The sequence below is a fragment of the Sorex araneus genome, chromosome 6, assembly GCF_027595985.1.
Source record: "Sorex araneus isolate mSorAra2 chromosome 6, mSorAra2.pri, whole genome shotgun sequence".
In the NCBI taxonomy this organism is placed as follows: Eukaryota; Metazoa; Chordata; class Mammalia; order Eulipotyphla; family Soricidae; genus Sorex; species Sorex araneus.
Window position 1 is genome coordinate 5,543,014 of NC_073307.1, and position 22,756 is coordinate 5,565,769.

At 61.7% G+C, this 22,756-nt stretch overlaps 1 protein-coding gene across 2 annotated transcripts in view; it reads left to right on the plus strand.

Moving 5' to 3' along the window:
• The window catches only part of MCUB (mitochondrial calcium uniporter dominant negative subunit beta), a 56,109-nt gene that overhangs the window by 135 nt on the left and 33,218 nt on the right, over positions 1 to 22,756 (plus strand). For both annotated transcript variants that reach the window (XM_055141627.1, XM_055141628.1), the window contains exons 2-3: positions 21,101 to 21,176; positions 21,419 to 21,589. In XM_055141627.1, the coding sequence (XP_054997602.1) occupies positions 21,101 to 21,176; positions 21,419 to 21,589 (247 nt within the window). The remainder of the gene's footprint in view (positions 1 to 21,100; positions 21,177 to 21,418; positions 21,590 to 22,756) is intronic.

Below are 22,756 nucleotides of genomic sequence, written 5' to 3' on the forward strand. Positions count from 1 at the left end.
GGGCTGCAGGTGTCGGTCCCCGCGGCCGGACCGGGCAGCCGCAGCGGCAGCGCCCGGGGAGAGTTTCCCGAGCGGGGGCGGCGGGGAGCGGGGCCCCGGGCTGGGGGCGGGGGGCAGGGGGCAGCGGGGCGGGGGGCGCCGCCGGGGCAGGGGGCAGCGGGGCAGGGGGCGCCGCCGGGCTAGGGGGCAGCGGGGCGGGGGGCGCCGCCGGGCCAGGGGGGCGCCGCCGGGGCAGTGGGCAGCGGGGCGGGGGGCGCCGCTGGGGCGGGGGGCGCCGCCGGGCCAGGGGGGCGTCGCCGGGCCAGGGGGGCGTCGCCGGGCACGGGGCGTCGCCGCCGGAGCCCGGACGCGCAGCGGCCCCGCGGCCGGGGGTCGCGCTGGGGGGCGCGGGGGCCCGGACCCCCCGCCGCGCGCGCTCTGGGCCTGCCGTACTTTTCACCGGAACCCCGTCGCGGGCGCTTTCCCGTCTTCGAAACGTTTTTCATCTCTTTCTACTTAAAAAGAAAAAAAAGCGCTAACGGCCGGCCGTTGGAGAGAGGAGCAGAGAATCAGCGCTGGGATGTCACTTTCACTTCCTGGCCGTGGTTTCTCTCGGCGTTTGGGTTTGTTTCCTTTGGGCGAGGATGTTTGTTTTCCCTTTTTTTTTTTTCCCCTCCCGCTGTCTCGAGGCTTAAGCATCTGGAGAGATGCTGGAACTATCCAGATGCCCCCGTGGACAAACCCTTGCCTAACCAGCGGGGACCTCAGCAAACTAAAAAGCTTCTGCACAGCGAGTGAGGCTGTGCTAGCACCCAAAGGTGGCCCTTCCCGGGCGAGGAAACCCCTGTGGGTGGACACAGGACAAGGGGTGTGCGGTGTAGCCTCCTGGGACCCGCATGGGAAGTCAGCCTCTTCAGAGATGGGCAGGAGAGGGAGGGTGGGCGCCTGCGGGGCTGAGTAGGTGCAGCTTCGAGGAGACAGACAGGCACGAACAATCACCACGGAGGGAGATTGGTACTTAGCGCGCACTGGTGAGGTAGGTTTGTACAGGTATGAAATTGTATCCCTACATACAGTCTTGTAAACAAGTGTTTCTTCTTTTGGAAAAAGAAAAAGGTGAGGAATTTCCGAAGTGCAATGATGAAACATAAAAGCCTTCCCTTGGGCTGGAGCCATCGTATAGCCGGTAGGGTATTGGCCTTGCATGCAGCCCACCCGGGTTCAGTCCCTGGCATCCCACGTGGTCCCCCAAGCACCGCCAGGAATCATTCCTGAGTGCAGAGCCAGAGCCAGGAGTAACCCTGGAACATCGCTGGGTGTGACCCAAAAAGCAAAAAACAAATAAATAAATAAAAGCCTTCCCTTAATGTTTGGAAGAGAATGAGAAAAGGCATTGTGTTACCATTTCCCCAGAAAAGGGGCAGGTTTCATAAATGTGGAATAATTAATAAATGGAGAGGCTGGTTCTTTTTGTTAGTTTTTTTTGTTTTGTTTTGTTTTGTTTTAGGGCTTGGGGTCACGCCTGGCAATGCTCCAGGGTTACTCCTGGCTCTGTACCCAGGAATCACTCCTGGCCAGCTCAGGGTACTATAAAGGATGCCAGGAATCGAACCCAGGTCAGCCAGCTGCGTGCCAGGCAAACGCTCTGCCTTCCCTACCACTGGCCCCATAGGGAGGCTGTGTAGAAGAGAACTTCGTGGTGAAGACAGTCGGTACGGCAGTAGCAGGAGCCCTCCCGCACCCGGGAGGCGTGCAGCATGCAAAACAAACCAGTGATGTAGTTTCCTGTGCCATCGTTGAGCATTTTGAGTAGAACGTTCATGGATTCCCAGACTGGCCGCGCTTTCTCAAATGACCAACTCTAAGCCCCTTTCTCCGTATTCCTTACCTGCTGCTTTGGGGGGTGGGGGTGCGTCTGGGGGGGCGGCGGGGGGTACAAACCCCATCAGACTGGAGGCTTCATTTCAGAGGGTGAAGTTCCAGTTACAAGGCAGGTAAGTCCTGGGAATGCGAGGGCAGCCAGGGGAAGGGGCCCCGTGGAAGGGGTCCGTACCGGGAGCAGAGCTGAAAGACCCTTGAGAGGGATCCTGTGCTTGGCAGGGGGCTGACAGCTGACCTACCTGGCAGTCAGTCTTGCAAATGCCAGGCATTCAGCTGGAACCTGAACCCCCCTGTGCTCTTTTACCTTAATCCTACCTCAGTTTACAGCTCTTTATGAAGTGGGAAATTAGGGTTTAGGAGGCCGACTAACGCAGGGACTGGGTACGGACTGGGTACGAATACCTCTCTTCGGAAGGAGTCATCTCAAGGCTGTTTCTCACTTGCACGTGTTTGAAGAGTTGTTTGTTTGTGTGTTTTCTTTTTGGGTCACACCCAGCGGTGCACAGGGGTTACTCCTGGCTCATGCACTCAGGAATTACTTCTGGCAGTGCTCAGGGGACCCTATGGGATGCTGGGAATCAAACCCAGGTCGGCTGCATGCAAGGCAAACGCCCTCCCCGCTGTGCTATTGCTCCAGCCCCACATTTGAAGTTTTGACTCTTTGAGCTGTTCAAGTGCATTTGCCAAACTTCAGGGGTGCCTGTGTTCCCCTCACTTGTCTGCTCCTAGTACTGGGAGTTTGAGTTCGCCACTTAGATGCCCCTTTGTCAACTTCCCTCTGATTGATTCCGTTTCATATGGTAAGAAATAAAAAAAAAAAAATGAACGCATAACAAAAAGAAACGCACATCCCCTGGCCAGCTGGAGTTCACTGAGACTCTGTAACCTTTATCTGCAAATCACATTCGACACATTTTCCTACAGGTCTGTCTTGTGATTGCTCCCTTTGATACGGAAAAAATCCCCCAGCTAAAGGCCAGCACTTGTACAGATTTTTATCTAAAACTTTTAGAGTTCTAGAGCCTATGAAAGCTTGTGTGTGTGTGTGCGGGGGGGGGGGGGGGGGCCGGAAACACCCAGAAACCAAAACAAAACACCAGTGGTAACAGCAACTTGACAGCTCCTAAAATCCTGGATTGCTTGCCAGGACTCGTAGCGTTCCCAATTACGTTTGGGGGTTTTCTGGAAGTATGAGTGAGCCTGTGTAGACGCACTTAGTAACGCTGAGAAATACTCACTTCCTGTCCTTTCAGGCCAGCTGAGTAATCAGCATCTGCCAGTGTTCTGCGAGTAGGAAAAGGTTGTCCGGGTGTATGTTTAGTTTAGCTCAGCTGCCTTTGGGGGCAAGAGCAAGGCTTGGGTGACAGTCTCCCTGGCCACAGCAGGGCCCAGTGTCCACAGGGGCCAGTGGGGTCATCAGCAGGAGCCCTGCTGGCCCCAGGCCCTTTGGCTTCTCTCTGCTCCCAGAACTCTCTCCCACCCATGACCCTGCCTGGCGGGTCTCACTTGGGTTTCTGCAGCTCAGTTTCAACTCCCGGTAAGCTCTCAGCACCCCAGGCATCAGCTCCTCGTAAACCTTGAACACGAGGCCCCCTGTCCTTTGCAGGTGAGCGGCGGTGTTTTTACTCTCCCCGACTTCTGGGAACGAAGCCTAGGAGAAACGCTTCCCCTCCACCACCAAGTGTTAGTTGAGAGAGCGTTTTTCTGCATTTTGAATTTAGCAGGCGCAGCGTTCTTCTCTGGCTCTTGGCCGTCTGTCCCACCCCCTGCCCTCGTGACGTCTGTGATGTCAGGGTTTGTGATGCGAGCACTGTGCTCAGAGCCCTTGTCCGAGAGGGGAGACAGTGGGCCCGAGAGAGGCGGTGCTTGAGTCGCCTTCTTGGGGAGGCATAGCGGCCTGCGTGTGTGTGTGTGTGTGTGTGTGTGTGTGTGTGTGTGTCTCTATTTTTTTTTCTTTTTGGGTCACTCGCAGCGATGCTCAGGGCTGACTGCTGGCTCTGCACTCAGGAATCACTCCTGGCAGTGCTCGGGGGAGCCTGTGGGATGCTGGGGATTGAACCCGGGTCGGCCGCATGCAAGGCAGACGCCCTCCCCGCTGTGCTAAGGCTCCGGCCCCCCGGGCTGGTCTGTCTGCGCAGCATTAAGCGTTGCTGTCTTCCAGCACTTAGCTACTAGCACTGTGTCTTGTTTTCAAGACTCTTGCTTTTCTAACTTATTGCAGCTCAGTAGCGTGTGAGCTGTCGTGCAGCAGACGTGAGCAAGAAGTCATTCTGTGTTTGGGGTCGGAATCCTGAGGCGCCACCTGGGCCGATCTCAGACCCTGTGGCCCCAAGTGTGTTCTGTGCAGGGAACAGAACGAACAGCCCGTTGGCTGGGCTGGAGGCCTGAGGGTGTCCACCTGGCCCAACTGGTCAGTCGCTCTGAGGCCTTTCGGCCACCTTCAGAGCAGGACTTGTGAGACTTCTCCCGCAGGCCGGTCCTTCGTCAGGAGGGCGTCTCCTTGGCAGAGGCTGTCACTGTCCTGCTCAGCAAAGCTTTGTTTTGCTTTGGAGCCACCCCAGGGATGCTCGGGGATCACTCCTGGCTCTGTGCTCAGGGATATATGATGCTGGAGATGGAACAAGGGCGGGGGTGCGGCGCTTGCACCTCGAACTCAGTGCTCCCGCTCTCCGCCTCCACCCTGCAGGCATCTCGCAGTGACAGGCACAGCCCCAGGGCTCTAGAAACTTCGGGTCTTCGGTTTCACAGAGTGCTCCGTGGCCAGCTGGCAGGGTCCTCGGCCAAACCAGTTTCTCTTGTTCCCATGCACGATCGTCGCTTTGCCCACAGGAGACGCTCGCTCGGTCGTGGTTGCGTTGCCTTGAGTCGCCGTCACAGAATCCGGGCGCTCCGCTCTGTCCGCTTTTCCGACGGAGACACGGAGCTGCCCGGAGAGGAAGGTGGTGCCCAGGTGGTGTCTCTCTCCACCCCTTCCCTTCTCCTCCTCTCACCTGTCCCTTAACCTCCTGGGGCTTTGTCAGACTGTTTTAGTTAGAATGTTTTCATAGCCACGACTTACAGAGGGGCTGGTGATGAGCCGCCAGGCACTCAGTGCCCTCCAGAAGCCCCGCGACCCCCAGACTCACCCACCTGAGTCCAAGTAGCATTTGGGGCAGGGGTGCCCTGGTTCCCAGGCGCCCTCCTGCCCCGCCCCCCATATGCCCCCTTTATCAGAGCCGCTGTCGGCACTAATGCTGTTCTGCCCCGCTCCCCTGGAAGGGCCTAGTACTCTGTTCCCGCGCAGAGCCTGGCCCGGCCGTGGTTCTCAGCCCCGAAGATGAAGTAGCCGGTCCCAGCCCTCAGCAGGAACAGGAGCTGATGGTCCCGAAGCTGGCAGGGGGCGGCAGCCCGGGCTGCTCGTTAGGACAAACCCTGGCCCTTCTTCCTGTCGCTCCGCAGTTTGCTTCGCCCTGGGGAGATGAACCCCCTCCCCACCCCCTGCCGGGAGGCAGCAAGGTGCTGCTGAATGACCAGCAGCCACACAGGAGCGCAGGTGCGGCCACAAACCCGGGAAAGGTCCTTGGTTTTGGAAGCTGCTTTTCCAACAGTCATAGCACCGGAGCACCGCCGAGCTGACCGGAGGTGTCTGTTGTGGCGCTTTATCGCCCTGCTGGAACTCGTGGCCCGTAGGAGGCCGGCGTGGAGAGCGTGTCAGATATGAATAGGAAAGCAATGTGTGGAGAAGTGTGGTTTCGCTCCTCCTGTAAATACCCTCTGGAGGCCGGGCCGGCTTGCCGGTGAAAGCGCGGCAGACAGAAAGCTCTCGGATGTTCTCGTCCAGCCAGACGGGTGCCACGGCCCAGCCACGTGGGCCGCCCGCGCCTCCCCCAGGGCCCCCCCCCCCGTCCTGGCTTCATCCCAGCCACGACCCTCTCCCCCTCCCGGCGCCCCCGCCCGCCCACAGAGCTGCCTCCTCCTTCCTCGCCCAGGGCCCCCGGGTGTCGCTGAGTCCACGCCTGCCTGGTGGCGCCCGGCCCCAGGCTTCCCTCTGCGCTCTGTGGCCGGAGCTCTTTCTGCTGGTCTCTGGGGGCATCCGCCCCGCCCTGGCTGTGACAGATGCGAGCCGGAGAGAGGAGGGACAGAGAGGAGGGACGCACCCCGTGGGCGGGGGCTGTGCTCCTCTCCACTTAGCTCCTGGTAGGGGACCTCCCGAACTCCTCCACCTCTTTTCCACTTTGAGTTTTTGGGGTTTTTTGGGGGGTGGGGGTCACACCAGTGGTGCTCAGGGATAACTACTGGTGGTGCTCGGGGGATCGTGCGTGGTCCTGGCGGTGGGACCCAGTCAGTGGCCTGCAAAGCAAATAAATATCTTCAGCCCGGCTCGAGGCTCCGGCCCATTACTTAGGAGCCAGGAGCAGGTGCTTAAATCTTCATCCTTTTTTTTTTTTTTTTTTTTTTTGCTTTTTGGGTCACACCCAGCGATGCACAGGGGTTACTCCTGGCTCTGCACTCAGGAATTACTCCTGGCAGTGCTTGGGGGACCATATGGGATGCCAGGGATTGAACCCGGGTCGGCCGCGTGCAAGGCAAACACCCTACCCGCTGTGCTATCGCTCCGGCCCCAATCTTCATCTTTATATGTGCTGTATTTTGTTTGTTTGTTTTAGGGTTTGTTGTTTGTTTGGGGGCCACACCCGGCAGTGCTCAGGGCTTACTCCTGGCTCTGCACTCAGGCATCCCTCCAGGAGGTGCTGGGGACCATAGGGGGTGCCGGGATCAAACCCGGGTCAGCTGCGTGGAAATCAAGCGCCGTACCCACTGGAACCGCTGCGGCCCCGCATGTGCTGGTTTTGTATTAAAACGGTGCTGTAGTCTGGAATCAGATTTTGGTTTCATTTCGGTTTTGCTTTCACATCGGGGGGGTTTTAATGACATAATTAGCATGACTCAAGCGTGCAGGCTGCCAGGATGGCCTGGAAGCTCGGGGATTCTCATGGCTGTCCTCGGCGGTGTTGGTTTCTGTTGTTTTCGTGTGGGGCGAGCGGCCCTGCCCATAGGCAGACTGTCCCTGATGGGCAGCACACGGGGTCAGATCCCTGTCGGCTCTGGGTGTGGGAAAGGCCTGTGATGGCCAAGAGCTGCGAGTGTCAATACTAAAGGCTTCATTATTAGAGCATAAGCAGCTTGCAGCCTTCAAAATCAATGGCAGAGGGGCTGGAGAGATAGCACAGCGGGTAGGGCGTTTGCCTTGCACGCGGCCGACCTGGGTTTGATTCCCAGCATCCCATATCGTCCCCCGAGCACCGCCAGGAGTAATTCCTGAGTGCAGAGCCAGGAGTAACCCCTGAGCATCGCCGGGTGTGACCCAAAAAGAAAAAAAAAAAAGAAAAGAAAATCAACGGCAGTAATGTTTCCTCGTGGCCAGGGAGCTGCCTCGAAGGATGGAAGCGCTTCATGGCCTGCCGGAGGCGGTCTCAGGCCCTGGCGCCCGTGGTCCCCTGAGCCCACCGGGTGTGGCCACTAGGCCAGAAATAAAGAAAAATGTTCACTTGTGAGACCCAGCACATAGGGAGAGTATTAGCCTTTGGGAAAATAAATTCCCACCAAACAATTAATTCCCCCCTCCCTCCCTCCTTCCCTCCCTTCCTTCCTCCCTCCCTCCCTTCCACCCTGCCTCCCTCCCTCCCTCCCTCCCTTCCTTCCTCCCTCCCTCCCTTCCATCCTGCCTCCCTCCCTCCCTCCCTTCCATCATCCCTCCCTCCCTCCCTCCCTCCCTTCTTCCTTCCCTCCCTCCCTCCCTCCCTCCCTCCCTCCTTTCCTACCTCCCTCCCTCCTTTCCTACCTCCCTCCCTCCCGCCCTCCCTCCCTCCCTCCCTCCCTCCCTCCCTTCCTTCCATCTTTCCCTCCCTCTGATTTTGGGGGGGCAGGCATCTCTGGGCTCACCCCTAGCTCTGCACTCAGGAGTCGCTCCTGGGGCCCTGGGGGGCCTTGCAGGGTGCGGGTGTGGGAGCCAGGTGCGAGGCCTCTTCCCCCCCTTCTCTGGCCTGCAGGCCCAGGGCTGGCCTGTGGCACCCGCCCTTCCAGGCCCTCGGAGACTGGCCCCAGGCTGATTCCGTGCTGAGAGAAACGTGGAGACTGAGCAGCCCGGTGACGGGTCGTTTGTGACAAGCAGATGTGCCCAGGACACCGGGGGGCGGGGAGACCCTTTTATACCACAGAGCCCCCAGGAACTGCAGTTTGGGGCACTCCGCATGCGAACTCTCAGTCAGGTGACTGGAACCGAAAGGCCCCCAAACCCTGTCACTTCCCCACACAGCGGGCCTCCGGGGAGCACCCCGCACTGGGAACCAGAGAGTGTGCATGTGTGTGTGCGCATTTGTTTGCATGTATACATGCACGCATGTGTGTGTACATGTGTGCATGCTTGTGTGTGTGCATGCATGTGTGCATGTTCATGTGTGCATGTTCATGTGTGCGTGTGTGCATGCACGTGTGTGCACATGTGTGTGTGTGTGTGTGTGTGTGTGTGTGTGTGCATTCCTGTGAGCATGAGCCCACTCCACCGGGCTGAGTCAGTGGGAGTGGGAGGACAGTGGGAGGAGTTGGGCTCGCCTGGAGACAGTGCCCACCCGTCCCCCCTCAGAGGCTCCCCAACTCCTGCTTCGGCACACAGCCCTTCCAGAGGATGCCCCAGCCTCCGCCCCCCCAGCCTGCTCTGACCCACACTCGGACCCTCCCAGGGTAAGGAGGTGCGGGTGAGGGCAGCGGCCTCTCGCCTGTCTGTCCCCGTGGAGGGTCGTCCTCCCAGCAGCTTGCTGGCTCACCCTCCCGTGAAGCCCCCCGTGGACTCAGGCCTCCAGCAGAACGTCCTGGACCCTGTCTGTCGGTCTGTCCGCTCCCCCCGGGGGCCCGAGACTGGCCACCCGACTTTGCAAAGGCGAAATCACCCAGGGCTCGTGCTTGCCGGGGGCTAGGGGCGTGCGCTGGGAAAAACCTGTGCCGGTGTTGGGGGTCCTGCCTCTGGGGGCCGTGTCCGGCCAGGCCCAGGGCTCCTGGGTGGTGTGTGCCTGGCTCTGAATCCAGCACAGAGCTGAGTGGCGCCCCCCCCAGTGACCAGCTGGTGTCTGCCACAGCCCACTGGCCAGAAGCTGGGTGGGCCTGCCCTTCTGTGGGCACCCGGGGTGTCCTTTGGGAGACTGCTGACCCGGCAACATTCTGCCCGGGAACTTGTCTAAAAAGGAAACAATGGAAGTGTTTCAGAACCCAGCAGAAACTGGAGCATTTGACACCCGGTGATTGTTAAAAGCTGCCCCGCGGCTGTCAGGTAACGGGAAAGCCGCTCTGAGCTTAGAGCAGTGACGAAGGTCTGGGGCACGCCAAGCCAGCTCAGGCTTATGTAACGAGGGCAGCCGGGGAACGGGAGGGTTGAGGGAGGGTGTGGACATACAGTTGGGAGGAAGGGCTCTCGGGGGCGCAGCGATGGTTAAGGGTCAGTGTCATTTGTGTCGGATTGTAAATCCAGTGTCATTTGTGTAGACTAGCGTCTTTATGCCCTTGAAAAAAAAAATCTTGAACAAATATGAATGGTTGAAAAATGCCGTGTTTGAAAATAAAAGTGTCAAAAATAAATAAAAATGTCGTAGTGTATAAGGGGCTACTGAGGCCAACGCCCCTGAGGACATGGTCAGAAAGAAACGGACCAGTACGGGCCTGGGTTAAGGAATATATCCCACCCCGTGTTTTTGTTTTGTTTTGATAGTTTTACCTAATCACATCTTTTTGGCTTACACAAGGCTCTTCAATTTTAATTGCAGTTGGCTATCACTGTTGGTTAGCCTTAAGCTCACTGCCTTGAATGGCTTTGCCAGATTAGAAATGTTTGCCTTTCCCAGTGTTTGTCACTTACTCAGTATTGTTATTTTATGTTCCAGCTTAGGTAGGCTGGCATTAATCCACACATACACATTTCTCGAGCAGGGACACCTGTCCATATATACAGTAAGGCTCCAACGAAGAGTTGTCTTAGAGTGATTATAAAATATGCAGTATATGTAATGTGTTTATTTTGTACATATGTCAGTAGAAGCTTTAGCACTAACATAACCCTATTATGAGCCGGGCCAGCCAGCAGGCAAAGAATCAAAAGATCATGCTGGTCCGTGCAGATGCCTTTTTTCTGTGAGCGTGTCATTGTCATTCCATACTCGGGCAGATTGGGCCAGAGCGATGGGACAGTGGGGAGGGCGTTTGCCTTGCATGCGGCTGACCCGGGTTCAATCCCCGGCATCCCACATAGGGTCCCCTGAGCACCACCAGAAGTGCTCCCTAAGTGCTGAGCCAGGAGGAAGCCCTGAGCACGCTGAGTGCGGCTCTAAAGGCAAAAATCAAAACAGAACCCCTCTGAGGGAGATGCATCCCAGTTGGCCGGCCGGTACCCGGCTCTAAAGTGGGCCAGGGGGTGTCGGCTGCTGCCAGGATCTGCGCTCAGCCCAGCCACCGTGTCCACGACATTCCCCAGGGACGGGGAGAGCAGCGCCCCGTCCCGCCAAGCCCCCGCTCCAAGGGACACCGGAGCGGCGGCCGAGGGCGGTCAGTGCCGGGGGCTTCCCGGGTGGACATGGACATGTGGGCACGATGTGTGCTCATTAGCCACGTCCAGGTGTGAGGCGCGTCGGCCCCCGTGGTGCCAGCCGCGGGCAGGGGGGGCCGGGCGTTCTGGGCCCGAGAGGGGCAGGGCCCGAGGCCTCGATGTGAGGTGGGCGCCCAGGAGTTCAGCTCGGCGAGACTCCCGGCCTCCGTCCTAGCTGCTCCCCGGTCCGGATGCTTCTTTGGTTTGTTCCGGGTGGGGGCCAGGCCCAGGGGCTGCTTGGGGGGCCCGTGCAGTGCCGGGATCGAGGCACCCTGCCCCCCCCACTCCCCAGCTCTCTCGGGCAGGCCAGTTCCCGGAGGCCAGGGGCTGCATCCACTAGGGGGTTCAGGCCGAGGCGGGGATCCCCCACCCAGCCCCAAGCCCTGTGAGGGGCCAGAACCACAGGAAAAGCTCCCCCCGCCGTCCCTGCTGCCATGGAGCTGCCTCCTGGCAACCCCAGAGCTGCGCCCAGTTCACGGCCACGGACCCTTAGCGGGGGACAGCAAGGACAGGCCTCAGCTCTGCCGCGGGCCCGTGGGGCAAGCAGAGTTTTTGGGGAGAGGGAAGCGAGCATGGAGAAGGACCAGGAGCAGGAGGGTCGGGTGCTCGGGGAGCAGGGAGGAGGGGGCCAGAGTCCTTTGGGCTCCTGCAGGGCCCCCACGCCTGCCCTCGTCACACTGCGCCCCCAAGACACACCGGCAGTGGCAGCCACCCCAGAGTTAGACGGTAGGGCCGGGCCACAGCCCAGCGGCGAGGGTTCCACCCAGCATCCCGTGGGCTACCTGCGCACAGAGCCAGAGTGGTGACCCCAGTACGGTGCATCGGCACAGCCAGAGAGAGGGGGGGGGAAGGGGGAGAGAGAGAAAGGGCAGGTGTTAGGACGCAGACGAGGACCAGGCAGGCAAGCACTGGACAGCCCCAGCGGACACCCCAGCCCCCAGCCAGCCCCAGCAGACACCCCAGCCCCCAGTTCGGGTCCTTCCCAAGCCTGGCCGAGGCCTCCCTGTGCCTTAGCGGGAACGTCGGCTCGTGTGAGCCCCGTCGGGCTTGCGTTTGTTTCTCTGATCCAAATAGTAACGCGTGTGCAGGCCACTCCCTCTGTAGGAGAATGCGTCAGCCCTCAGAGGAGAGATGACTCATCTGATCCTCAGAGAAGGAAATGAAGATGCCTGATAAACACACGGACCACAGAGTCAGTGAGAGGGGAGGGGATGCAAAGTCCTGGTTTCCCTCTTTCACTTGGGTGTGTGGAGCCACACCCGGCCGGGCCCAGGGCTTCCTCCTGGCTCTGCTCAGGAGCACTCCTGGCAAGGCTGGGGAGGACCACGTGGGGTGCGGGGCTGGAACCCGGGCCGGCGTGTGCGTGCTCCTTCCTTACTGCTGTCCTCTCTCTCCGGACCCTCCTTTTTTTTAATTTTTTTTTTTTTAATTTTATTGAATCACTGTGAGATAGTTATAAGCTTTCATGTTTGGGTTACAATCTCACAATGATCAAACACCCATCCCTCCACCAGTGCACATTCCCCACCACCAATATCCCAGGTATACCCCCCTTTCCCACCCTCCCCCTGCCTCCGTGGCAGTGTTCCCCATACATCTACTTTGGGGCACTATGGCTTGCAACACAGACACTGAGAGGTCATCATGTTTGGTCCATTATCTACTTTCGGCACACATCTCCCACCACAACTGGGTCCTCCAGCCATCATTTTCTTAGTGATCCCTTCTCTATTCCATCTGCCTTCTCCCCTCCGCTCATGAGGCAGGCTTCCAGCTATGGGGCAATCCCTCTGGCCCTTGTATCTACTGTCCTTGGGTGTCAGCCTCATGTGATGCTACCCTATACTCCACAAATGAGTGCAGTTCCTCTATGTCTGTCCCTCTCTTTCTGACTCATTTCACTTAGCATGATACTCTCCATGTTTATCCATTTATAAGAAAATTTCATGACTTCATCTCTCCTAACAGCTGCATAGTATTCCATTGGGTAGATGTACCAAAGTTTCTTTAACCAGTCATCTGTTTTAGGGCACTCGGGTTGTTTCCATATTTTGGCTATTGTGAACAGTGCTGCAATGACTATATAGGTACAGATGTCATTTCTACTGTGTTTTTTTGCATCCTCAGGATATATTCCCAGAAGTGGTATTGCGGGGTCATATGGAAGCTTAATTTCTAGTTTTTGAAGGACTGTCCATATTGTTTTCCAGAAAGGCTGGACCCGTCGGCATTCCTACCAACAGTGAAGGAGCGTCCCTTTTTCCCCACATCCACACCAGCACTGGTTGCTTTTGTTCTTTTGAATGTGTGCCAGTCACTGTGGTGTGAGATAATATCTCATTGTTGTTTTGATTTGCGGCTCCCTGATGACTAGCGATGTGGAGCATTTTTTCATGTGCCTTTAGGCCATTTGTATTTCTTTTTTGAGGAAATTTCTGTTCATTTCTTCCCCCCCTTTTTTGATGGGGTTGGAGGTTTTTTCTTATACAATTCTACTAGTGTCTTATATATCCTTGATATTAATCACTTATCAGACAAGTATTGGGTAAATATTCTTTCCCATTCTGTGGGCTCTCTCTGTATTTTGGTCACTGTGTCTTTTGAAGTGCAGAAGCTTCTGAGTTTGATGTAGTTCCATTTGTTTATGTTTGCTTCCACTTGCATGGTCAGTGCTGTTTCGTCCTTAAAAATGCTTTCAGCTTCAATGTCATGGAGAGTTCTGCCTACATTTTCTTCTATGAGCCTTATAGATTCATGTCTGATATTGAGGTCTTTAATCCACTTTGGTCTGACTTTTGTGCCTGGCATTAGACAGAGGTCAGAGTTCACTTTTTTGCAGGTAGCTGCCCAGTTTTCCCAGCACCACTTGCTGAGGAGGCTTTCCTTGTTCCACTTTGCATCTCTTGCTCCTTTGTCAGAGATTAAGTGGCCGTATATCTGGGGGTCTGTGACGGGATATTCAACTCTCTTCCATTGCGGACCCTCCATTTTCTTCCCTTTTTCAAAAAAACGTGTATTTATTTGGCCCGTCTCTGGGCCAAGCAAGCCAGCGCTCATGCCAGGACACGGAGCCTGTGCTGCCCTCGGAGGCCGAGGAGCTCGGGGGAGCGAGAGGCTCACTTGGCTCTGACAGGAAGCAGGCGCCGCGCAGATAAGGATGGGGAGAGGCCTGTCTGGGGGTGCCCAGGGCCAGCACCCCCCCAACACACACACACACAAACACACACACACACACACACACACACACACACACACCCCAGATGGCCCCTCACAAATGACTTCCTAGAAACGTTTGCAGCCACCAGGTGTCAAAGAGCAGATTCTCCCGCCCCGCCCCCCCCCCCCCCCACACACACAGGCTGAGACTGCTTTTTGGTTGTTCATTTTTTCCCACCCAATTAATTTTAACACAGTGGTTTGTTCCAGGCATTCGCTGTTCCACCCCCAGCCCCACCATCTCTGTCCCCCAATCCCAGCCACCCCTCCAGCCTGCCCCCGTAGCAGGCCCACACTCATTCCTTTTATATCGCTAAATGGCTAATGAAACGATTAAACCACAATTTTTTTTTCCGTAGAAGAAAATATGTGAAAATTGTTGTGTCCTGGGGCTGGAGCGATAGTTCAGCGGGGAGGGTGCTTGCCCTGCACGCAGCCAACCGGGTTCGATCCCCGGCATCCCATATGGTCCCCCGAGCAACGCCGGGAGTGATTCCTGAGTGCAGAGCCAGGGTGTGACCCAGATCACATCGCTGATGTAATCACGTCGCTGGGTGTGACCCAAAAAAGCCAAGGAAAAAAGAAAGAAAAAGGAAACCGTGTCTCACCACTGAGGCTTCCCGGGCTGCGGCTACTGAAGCCTCTTGTTGCTGTGGCCAGTGAGGTCGGTTGCTTCTGTCCTGCAGCCCGTCCAGCCTGCCGTGCTGCTGGGGTGTCGGCGTTACAGCCCGGAGATGTCGCCCCAGAAATTGCAGAGTATCCGCCCGGAGGCCGAGGGGTCTGCTTAGCCACTCGGTCTCCTTTCTCCAAGCCGAGCCCTTTCCCTGAGGTGGGCGCTGCTGGGCCTGCAGGTGCCCCCAGCCCGGCCCCCCGCCTGCTCCCCTAGAGGTTTCGCCACGGCCTCGCTGAGCTCAGCTCTGGGCCAAGAAACTGCTGGAACAGTGTCTCCGGCAGCTTCTGTTGTGCTGCTCGGCTTAAAGCAGAATTCTCGGACTGCTGAGATCTGTCTCGTGCTCTGAGATGGACCCTTGAGCTCGACCCCAGTAACCGCCTGAGTCTGAGCAGCGGGAGCGCGGTGGGCGCGCATGGCCTCCCCCAGAGGGTGCCCTTCACTCTGCCAGGAGTGACTCCCAAGCACAGAGCCAGGAGTAAACCCCAGGTGGCCGGGGACAGCCTGTGCCCCAGAGACTCGAATAAGCAGCTCCGGGCACAGCGCGTGAGGGAGGCCGGTCTGCACCAGGAGTGCTTTGCATCAGGATCGATCTTGCCGGGGCCGGAGTGATAGCACAGCGGGGAGGGCGTTTGCCTTGCACGCGGCCGACCCAGGTTCAAATCCCAGCATCCCATATGGTCCCCCAAGCACCGCCAGGAGTAATTCCTGAGTGCAGAGCCAGGAGTGACCCCTGAGCATCACCAGGTGTGACCCAAAAAGAAAAAAAAAATTCAATCTTGCATCTTGCAGCCCTGGTGGGCCCAGAAGCCAGAGTGGCCTGTGGGGGGTGAGGGGTGAGGGTCCTCGCGGGACCTGGGCAGTCGGAGAGCTCTCGGCGGTGTCTCTGCCGTCCCCTGGGAGAAGGCCGCTCCCGTGCGCCCTGCAGAGGCTGGTGCGGTGCCTGTTGGGGGGGCCCGTCGCTCGCGCCCTGAGGCCAGGGAGCAGATGCCGCCTCTTGGGGGCCAGGATGGGCTTTGCCCCTGGCACATCACAGCGGCTACAGGAGGAGACGCGCGGCAGGCGGGAAAGCAGAGGCTGGGCACTGGGCGCTGTGTCACTAGCAGAGCTGAGGGCGCCCAGCAGTCAGAGGGCGGCCAGGAGTGGGCAGTGTCCCGCGCCCCGGGACCAGGGAGGCGCGGGCAGTGTGTCTGTCTGTCCCCTGGGCCCGGGAGGCGCGGGCAGTGTGTCTGTCCCCGGGCCCGGGAGGAGCGGGCAGTGTGTCTGTCTGTCCCCGGGCCCGGGAGGAGCGGGCAGTGTGTCTGTCTGTCCCCGGGCCTGGGAGGAGTGGGCAGTGTGTCTGTCTGTCCCCCGGGAGGCTCGGGCAGTGTGTCTGTCTGTCTCAGGGCCCGGGAGGCGCGGGCAGTGTGTCTGTCTGTCTCAGGGCCCGGGAGGCGCAGGCAGTGTGTCTGTCTGTCCCCCGGGAGGCGCGGGCAGTGTGTCTGTCTGTCCCCCGGGAGGCGCAGGCAGTGTGTCTGTCTGTCCCCCGCCCAGGAGCGCAGGTGCAGAGTGGCCGTGCGGGTTCACGTCCTGCCGGGCACTCACCGTCTGACCCGCGCCACCACTTTCGGGTGACTGAAAGTGAAACCATCCCACTCCTCGCTGGCCTGACCCCCTGCCCCCATCCTGTAGAGATTGGAGAGAATCGTTGAGCTCCCGGCTCCCTCTCCTGTGCTCCCGTCTCAGAACTGTGAGGAGCAGCACCTGGTGGGACGCGCCTTCCTTGCCGCCCCTGAGGCACAGGCCGGACCCCAGGCCCTGCTCTGCATGGGATCGACGGGACACACAGTCCGCACGGCTCACACCAGCGCCAGCTTGCAAGTGCTCGCAGCCAGTGGAGTCACGGACGGCTGGGCCCGTCTGGGTGTGGGGCTGGGTGGTCAGTGGCTGGGTGGTCAGTGGCTGGGCCCGTCTGGGTGTGGGGCTGGGTGGTCAGTGGCTGGGTGGTCAGTGGCTGGGCCCGTCTGGGTGTGGAGACTGGGTGGTCAGTGCTGGGGCCCATCTGGGTGGGGGTGGGTGGTCAGTGGCTGGGGCCCATCTGGGTGGGGGTGGGTGGTCAGTGGCTGGGCCCGTCTGGGTGTGGGGTGGGTGGTCAGTGGCTGGGCCTGTCTGGGTGTGGGGGGTGGGTGGTCAGTGGCTGGGCCTGTCTGGGTGTGGGGGCTGGGTTTGTGCCTTTTCCCCTGGCGCTGGGCCCGGGAAGGGGCCTGGCCGGAGCGTTTTCGAGCACTGGGTATTTTTAGACCCTCGGCTGCCTTCGTATCTGGGCCTCTTAGGGGTGTCGGGTGCCGTGGCCAAGTGACTGTCAGGCTGAGGCTACTCCCCACAGTGTGGGGGGGTGGTGAGGGCAGCACCCTGCCCCCTCCCCCCGTGCGAACTTGGTCCTGAACTGTCCTTCCAGTCTGGCTTCAGCGGCCTCCGAGTCCGCCATGTCCCTCGGTGGGACTCGCCGACTCCCGGGCGTCCTCTCCTGCCGTCTCTGCGGCCCCCATCCTGGGCCGGAACAGTCAGAACTCAGGGGAAAGGCAGAACCGCAGGCCGGGCCCCCCACACTCGGGCCCGGGCCCTGCCTGGGTAGGACACCCGGGAGGTGGCCCCCTCCCCTGGGGTGACGCCTGACCCGGCTCCCAGAGCCCCCAGGGGTCACTCGAGCCCCGGGTCCTGGCTCAGCGCGGGCGAGTGAGTCAGGGCAGTGTGTGAGCTTGGAGCCTGGCCCCAGAGACGGGCCGGGCAGCGGGGCGGGCAGGCCCCCCACCCCCCCCCGGGCAGCTCGGGGTGTCGGGTGGTGTGGGAGGGTCTGATGGAGACTCACTCGGAGAGGCCCTGGACTCTGGCCGGGGGCTGGGGTGGGGGGGCTGCTTCCTTCCTCCTCTCCCCTTCCCCTCCGTGGTGCTGTGCTGGGACGCCCACTCTGCTGGGGCACGGGGACCCCCAGGGCAGTGCGCAGGGATCCCCTCCAGGGTCTCGCACCCGCGTCCCCCCAACCCGGGTCCCGTGCCAGGGTCCACGTCAGCGGAGTCGCCTCCCTCTCCCAGGCAGAGCCTTGCGAGCGACATCACGGGGTCTATGCGGTCGTGCCCACCTGTGCCTCAGTGTGGGGTGGCCCCTGGGGTCACACGGAGACCCTCGGGGCTCCTGGGGTCCAGCCAATGCTCCGACGGGCGTGAGACTCACGCTGTAAGTGAGTGTGTGTGTGGGGAGGGTCCAGACCCGGGAGCCGGGGTGGGGTGGGGGGCTGGGCGCCTGTGGGAAAACACGAAGATGATGACTGCACTTTCGGAGCTGCTGCCTCCTCCTCCTGGGAGCCCCCTGCCCGCATCCCGCGCCTCAGTGGTGGAAGAATTCCGTCGTTGCTGCGTTCTGCGGCGGCCGGGAACCAGCTCCTGCTGTTTCTCCCGCCTCGGCGTCGGGCTTGTGTCTCGGGGTTTCTGCAGTAGCGAGACGGGCGGCCCGGGCGTGTGGGCGTGCGGAGGGGCGAGCCTCCCGCTGAGGCCCCTGTGATTAAAGCCGCTCCCGGGCGTATATTTAGAAGCGCTCTGCGTGTGCCTGTCGTTCCCTGTCCCGCTGAGCCGGGTTCTCGTGGAAACGGCCGCCCTGCCGCCCGCTCCCTCTCTCAGGGCTGCTCAGTTCCCAGCCACCGGGAATCCCTGCGCCGCCCTGTGGCTTCCTGGCACTCGGCGTCTTCCCCGCGCACCTAAGGTCCATCGCCAGAAGCAGCCGCCCCGCCTCCCAGTCAGCGTGAGCAGTGGATTGTCAGAGAAAATGGAGTTCTAGGCTCCGAGCACCTGCCTTGCCTCTGGTCATGAGTTCGAATCGCTGGGGCCTGCCCTGCGCTGGGCATGGTGCCGGCAGCTCTGCTGGCTGTGGTTTCAGGCGTGACACCCGCCCTGGAGAGCCCCGCAGCTTCTGGCTGCCGCACGCCGGCTGGTCCTGCGAGGTGCCAGGGCTCACAGAAGGGCTGGTCAGTTGCGGTGGGGCTCGGGGGTGGGGGGGGACGTGTGACCGCAAGCCTGCACGGCTGGCCCTCGGCCACGCAGCCCCCGGCGCACGATTTCCTCAGCTGTGGGGCTGAGCGTCTGTCCCTGCATCCTCTGACCGCAGCTGGCCACTCTCCCTAGCCCCCGGTGGGGCATTCACGCCGACCCGATTTTGGCTAAGAGCTGAGGCTCGCAGGTGCCTCCTCCAGCCCTTCCCCCACGCCCCCTGTCTGGAGGGGGTCCCCGTTGCCACCATAGAGGCGGAGCCCGCTTACACCTCAGCAGCAGCGACTCCTACTCCCCATCCCCCTCACCGAGGCAGGCAGCGGGGCTGGGCCACGTGGACGTCTGCGGCCCCGTGTGGCGGCGGGGCGGGGCCGTGCGTGCTGTGCCCGCCAGTGCCTGTGCCCGCGTGAGCGCGGTTTCTCCGGGGCGCCTTGTTTCTCTGTCGCACCTTTTGCTGCAGAGACATCTGATTCGATGAGTCCCGTGGGCTGGGCTGGCCGTGGCGTGCCCCGCGCCGGTGTGGACCCTCCCAGTCCGTCCCCGCTGTCGCGGTCGGGGGCCGCAGACCCCGAGCTTCCTGTAGGGGGTTGTTTCTGGGCTCTACTCCACTGTGCAGCGCGCCTGGGTTAGTTCCAGCCAAGTGTCATCTTGTTTGATTAACTGGCGGGGCACGGGGGGGCGTTGGGTCACCCCCAGCGGTGTCAGGGCTGACTCCTGGCTCTGTGCTCAGGCATCACTCTGGGCGGGGCTCAGGGGGCCGTGTGGGGTGCCGGGGACTGAACCGGGGTCAGCCGCGTGCCGGGCCAGTACCATCTGCGGCCTGTAATAAAGCAGTCGTGTGGTCACCGTCCCCCTGCTGGCCGGCCTCGAGGGCTCCCTGTCCCTCTCCGCAGGGCTTAGGGCGTTCGGACCTTCGCTTTTCCACGCAGACGTGGGGAGTGTGGGTGCCACGCCCTGGAACGCTGCGTCGGTGTTCGGAGAGGGACGGTGTTGAATCCTTGCGTCACCTTGGGCCGGTCGCCTTCAGATAGATACCGGCTCTCTGACATCCACCGGGACGACGTCTCTCCCTCTGCCCTACCACCCTGTAGCGAGCACTGGGGCCGAGCACTGGGGCCCACAGGGGGTGCTGCTGGTTGTCAGACTCCAGACCCCCGGGCAAAGCAGGCTGCATGTGTGTGTGGCCGTCCCCCCAGCCCATCTGTGTGTGCTGACCCTCACGGTCGAGGTGGGCGTGTCCGGGCTCCACAGCAGCACTTTGGGGGTGTCCGGTGGGTCTCTCTGAGGCGGTGTCCCGCTGCGCGGGTAGGCAGGAAGTGGGGCGCTCGGGAGGAAGCACCCCAGACTCACGCCCCGTCCACGGGAAGGGGAGACGGTGGGTGGAAAGGTACTGGGGGAAGGGAAGTGTTTCGGGTCTGACCTTCCTGCCTGTTTCTGTTCGGGCCACACCGGCAGTTCTCAGGAGTCACGCCTGGTGGCGCTCGGGGACCGTCGGGGCACCAGGTGCTGGCCCCGAGTTGGCTGTGTGCCGGCGAGCCCCCTCCCGCCCCCGCCCACTGCACGTCTCCCTGGCCCCCGCAGGCGCCGTGTCGTCAGCCCTTGGGGGTCACCCCAGAGGTGCTGTGGGGGCTGTGCAGGGCTGGGGCTCCCATAGCCCCTCCCCGGGCGCCAGTGGGCCCTGCCAGGAGCCCCGCTTGCAGGCGGGTTTCTGGAGGTCTTTGGTTCAGCCCGAGCCGCAGCCTGTCACCCGGGGCGGGCTGGGGGTGTCGCCGCTGCGGGCACGTTCTCAGTGCTTCTATTTTCAGAGCCAGAGTTCCAGCAGGCAGCCGCGGAGGGTCTGTCGCGTCTCTTCGCCTGCGGGGGTGGGGGTGGGGGAGGGGCTGGGAGTGGCTGCTGGGGCCCGGGTGGGGCCTCACTCCAGCGGGCGCCGCTGTGCTGTGCCGGGGTCCTCGGGACGTTTCCCAGCCGCACACGCGCCTCCGAGCGCTGGCGCCTCTGCCCATGGCACGCCGCCGCCCAGCCGAGAGGGCGGGCGGGTTCCTGAAATGGCTGTGGGTCGTTGCAGGGTCGTGAGAGGCGAGGGGCACCACGCGGCTTCCTTGGGCTCTGGTGGGCCGGGGGTCCCAGCATGGACGGAGCGCGGCCCCACCAGTGCCCAGGAATGGGCTGAATAGGTTGGCCGGGCAGGGCCCTGCGGCAGCAGAACAGGGCAGTGGGGTCCAGCCCGGCCCTGAGCCCGCCACCCCACTCCCGTGCCAGGTCCCCTGACGCCATGAACATGTTGGCATGGCCGCGCGCCACCGGTGGCTCACATGGGGTCGTGGTTCGGTGGACAAACTGACACACAGCCCCAGGGTGGACCCTGCAGGCGGGCGGGAGGGGGGCCCAGCCCAGCGGCCCGGACAGCCGCGGTTCCTCCGCTGTCCCCCACGGCGTGGCCTGGGGCCTGGTCTGCGTCCCAGTGACCCCCGGACTGAGGAACACCCGGAGCGTGGTGGAGTTAAGTGTACGTGGCCTCGTGCGTCCGTGGCTGGGGCCGGGCGGACCCCGTCCTGGCTCAGAGGCGAGTGTGGACGGGCGGCCCGGGGTGGGGCTTTGAGGCCAGACTCGGAGACTGCCCTGGGAGGGGTCCTGCCCCCACAGCCCCCGGGCGCCCCAGGCGTGGCCGGCCCAGACGCTCGCTTCCGTGACTCCGCTTTTTCCTAAGGGAAACGATGCTTCTCGCAGGTCCTGTGTGCGAAGCCGTGCGCCAGGCCGCGGCCCCCCCGCTGCCCCCTCTCCGGCACAGCGGCGCCCCCCGACGGTGAGTCACACTGCGGGACGCGGGGCCCCCTCCTTGCCCCTCACAGGCTCCTGCCGGCCCCGCAGCCGCCCCGGGTCACTCCCTGCCCGTCTCTCACCCAGCCCTCAGGCCCGGGGAGGGTGAGCAGGCGGTCGAGCCCGGGTCACGCTCGGGCTGGCCAGCGCAGGGCAGGGGGCCGGGGGGGACGTTCCTTCGTGGACAGGCTTTTCACCGAGCTGGTGGGTCGTTCTCGTGTCCGGCAGAGGTCACCGTGGACTACAGACACGGGCTCCCCGTGCTCACGCTCACGCTGCCGTCCAGGAGGGAGCGCTGCCGCTTCGTCGTCAAGCCCCTGCTGACCACGGTGGGCTCCTTCCTCCGGGACGTCCACAGCGAGGACAGGGGCATCCGCGACGCCGCCGTCCTCATCGCAGGTGCGCGCTCCGGGCCCCCGAGCTCCTCCCACCCTGCTTCCTCTCGGACCAGCTGTCGGCTGAAGATGAGCCGCACGTGTTTCTCACTCATGTGCTGTCCGGGGGCCGCGCTGTGGCCCGTGGGGGGCCGTGCGGGGGAGCGAGCCTGGCCCCTGCATGCAGAGCTTCTCTTTGGCCCCTCAGCCCTCCTGGACCACACCACGTGCTCAGGGATCACTCCTGGCGGGCTCAGGGCTGACTCCTAGCTCTGTGCTCAAGGAGCACTCCTGGTGATACTCAGGGCTGACTCCTAGCTCTGTGCTCAAGAAGCACTCCTGGTGATACTCAGGGCTGACTCCTGGCAGTGCTTGCAGAACCGGGTGGGATGTCGGGCTTGACTCTGGGTCAGCTGCGAGCAAGGCCAGCGTCCTTCCCCCTCTCCACTGTGCACCGCTCTGGCCCCCCGGGATGCACTTCAGTGGGAATTTCAGTCACTGACTCCATCCCCTTGGCCGGAAAGAGTTTCCTCTAGGGGGGAAACAGTTGGGGCCGGGGAGGGCCTGGGCCTGGCTCTGCTCATCGGCAGCACCAGGAGTCAAGCCGAGGTCGGCCGCCTTTAAGGCAAACGCCCTGGGAAGGCGCTTTCTGAGGTTAGGTCAATACTGGGCCAAGCACCCAGGGAGCAGGGCACGCTGTAGCTGAGCCCCTTCAGAGGCCCCTCCCCCGCCCGGCCTGGGTGCCTGCGGGGTGCGGGGTGCCTGCAGGGTGCGGGTGCCTGCGGGGTGTGAGGTGTGTGCGGGGTGTGAGGTCCCTGCAGGTGCGGGTGCCTGCGGGGTGCAGGGTGCAGGTGCCTGCGGGGTGCCTGCGGGGTGTGAGGTCCCTTCGGGGTGTGAGGTGCCTGTGGGGTGCGGGTGCCTGTGGGATGCAGGTGCCTGTGGGGTGCGGGTGCGGGTGCGTGCGGGGTGCGGGTGCCTGCGGGTGCGGCTGTCTGCAGAGAGGCTCAGGGCGGGACTCACCGGCCCCACCACAGCGTCGGCGCCTGTCCCAGCTCTGCCTGCCTGTGGGCTGGGAGGTTCCGCGTGTGGGGCAGGATCTTCCCGCGGGTGCGGAGCGGCCCCGCACGGCAGATTCTAGGAGCAGACCCGGGGGTCGCCTCACCGCCCCGGTGAGGAGCCCGAGACAAACGGG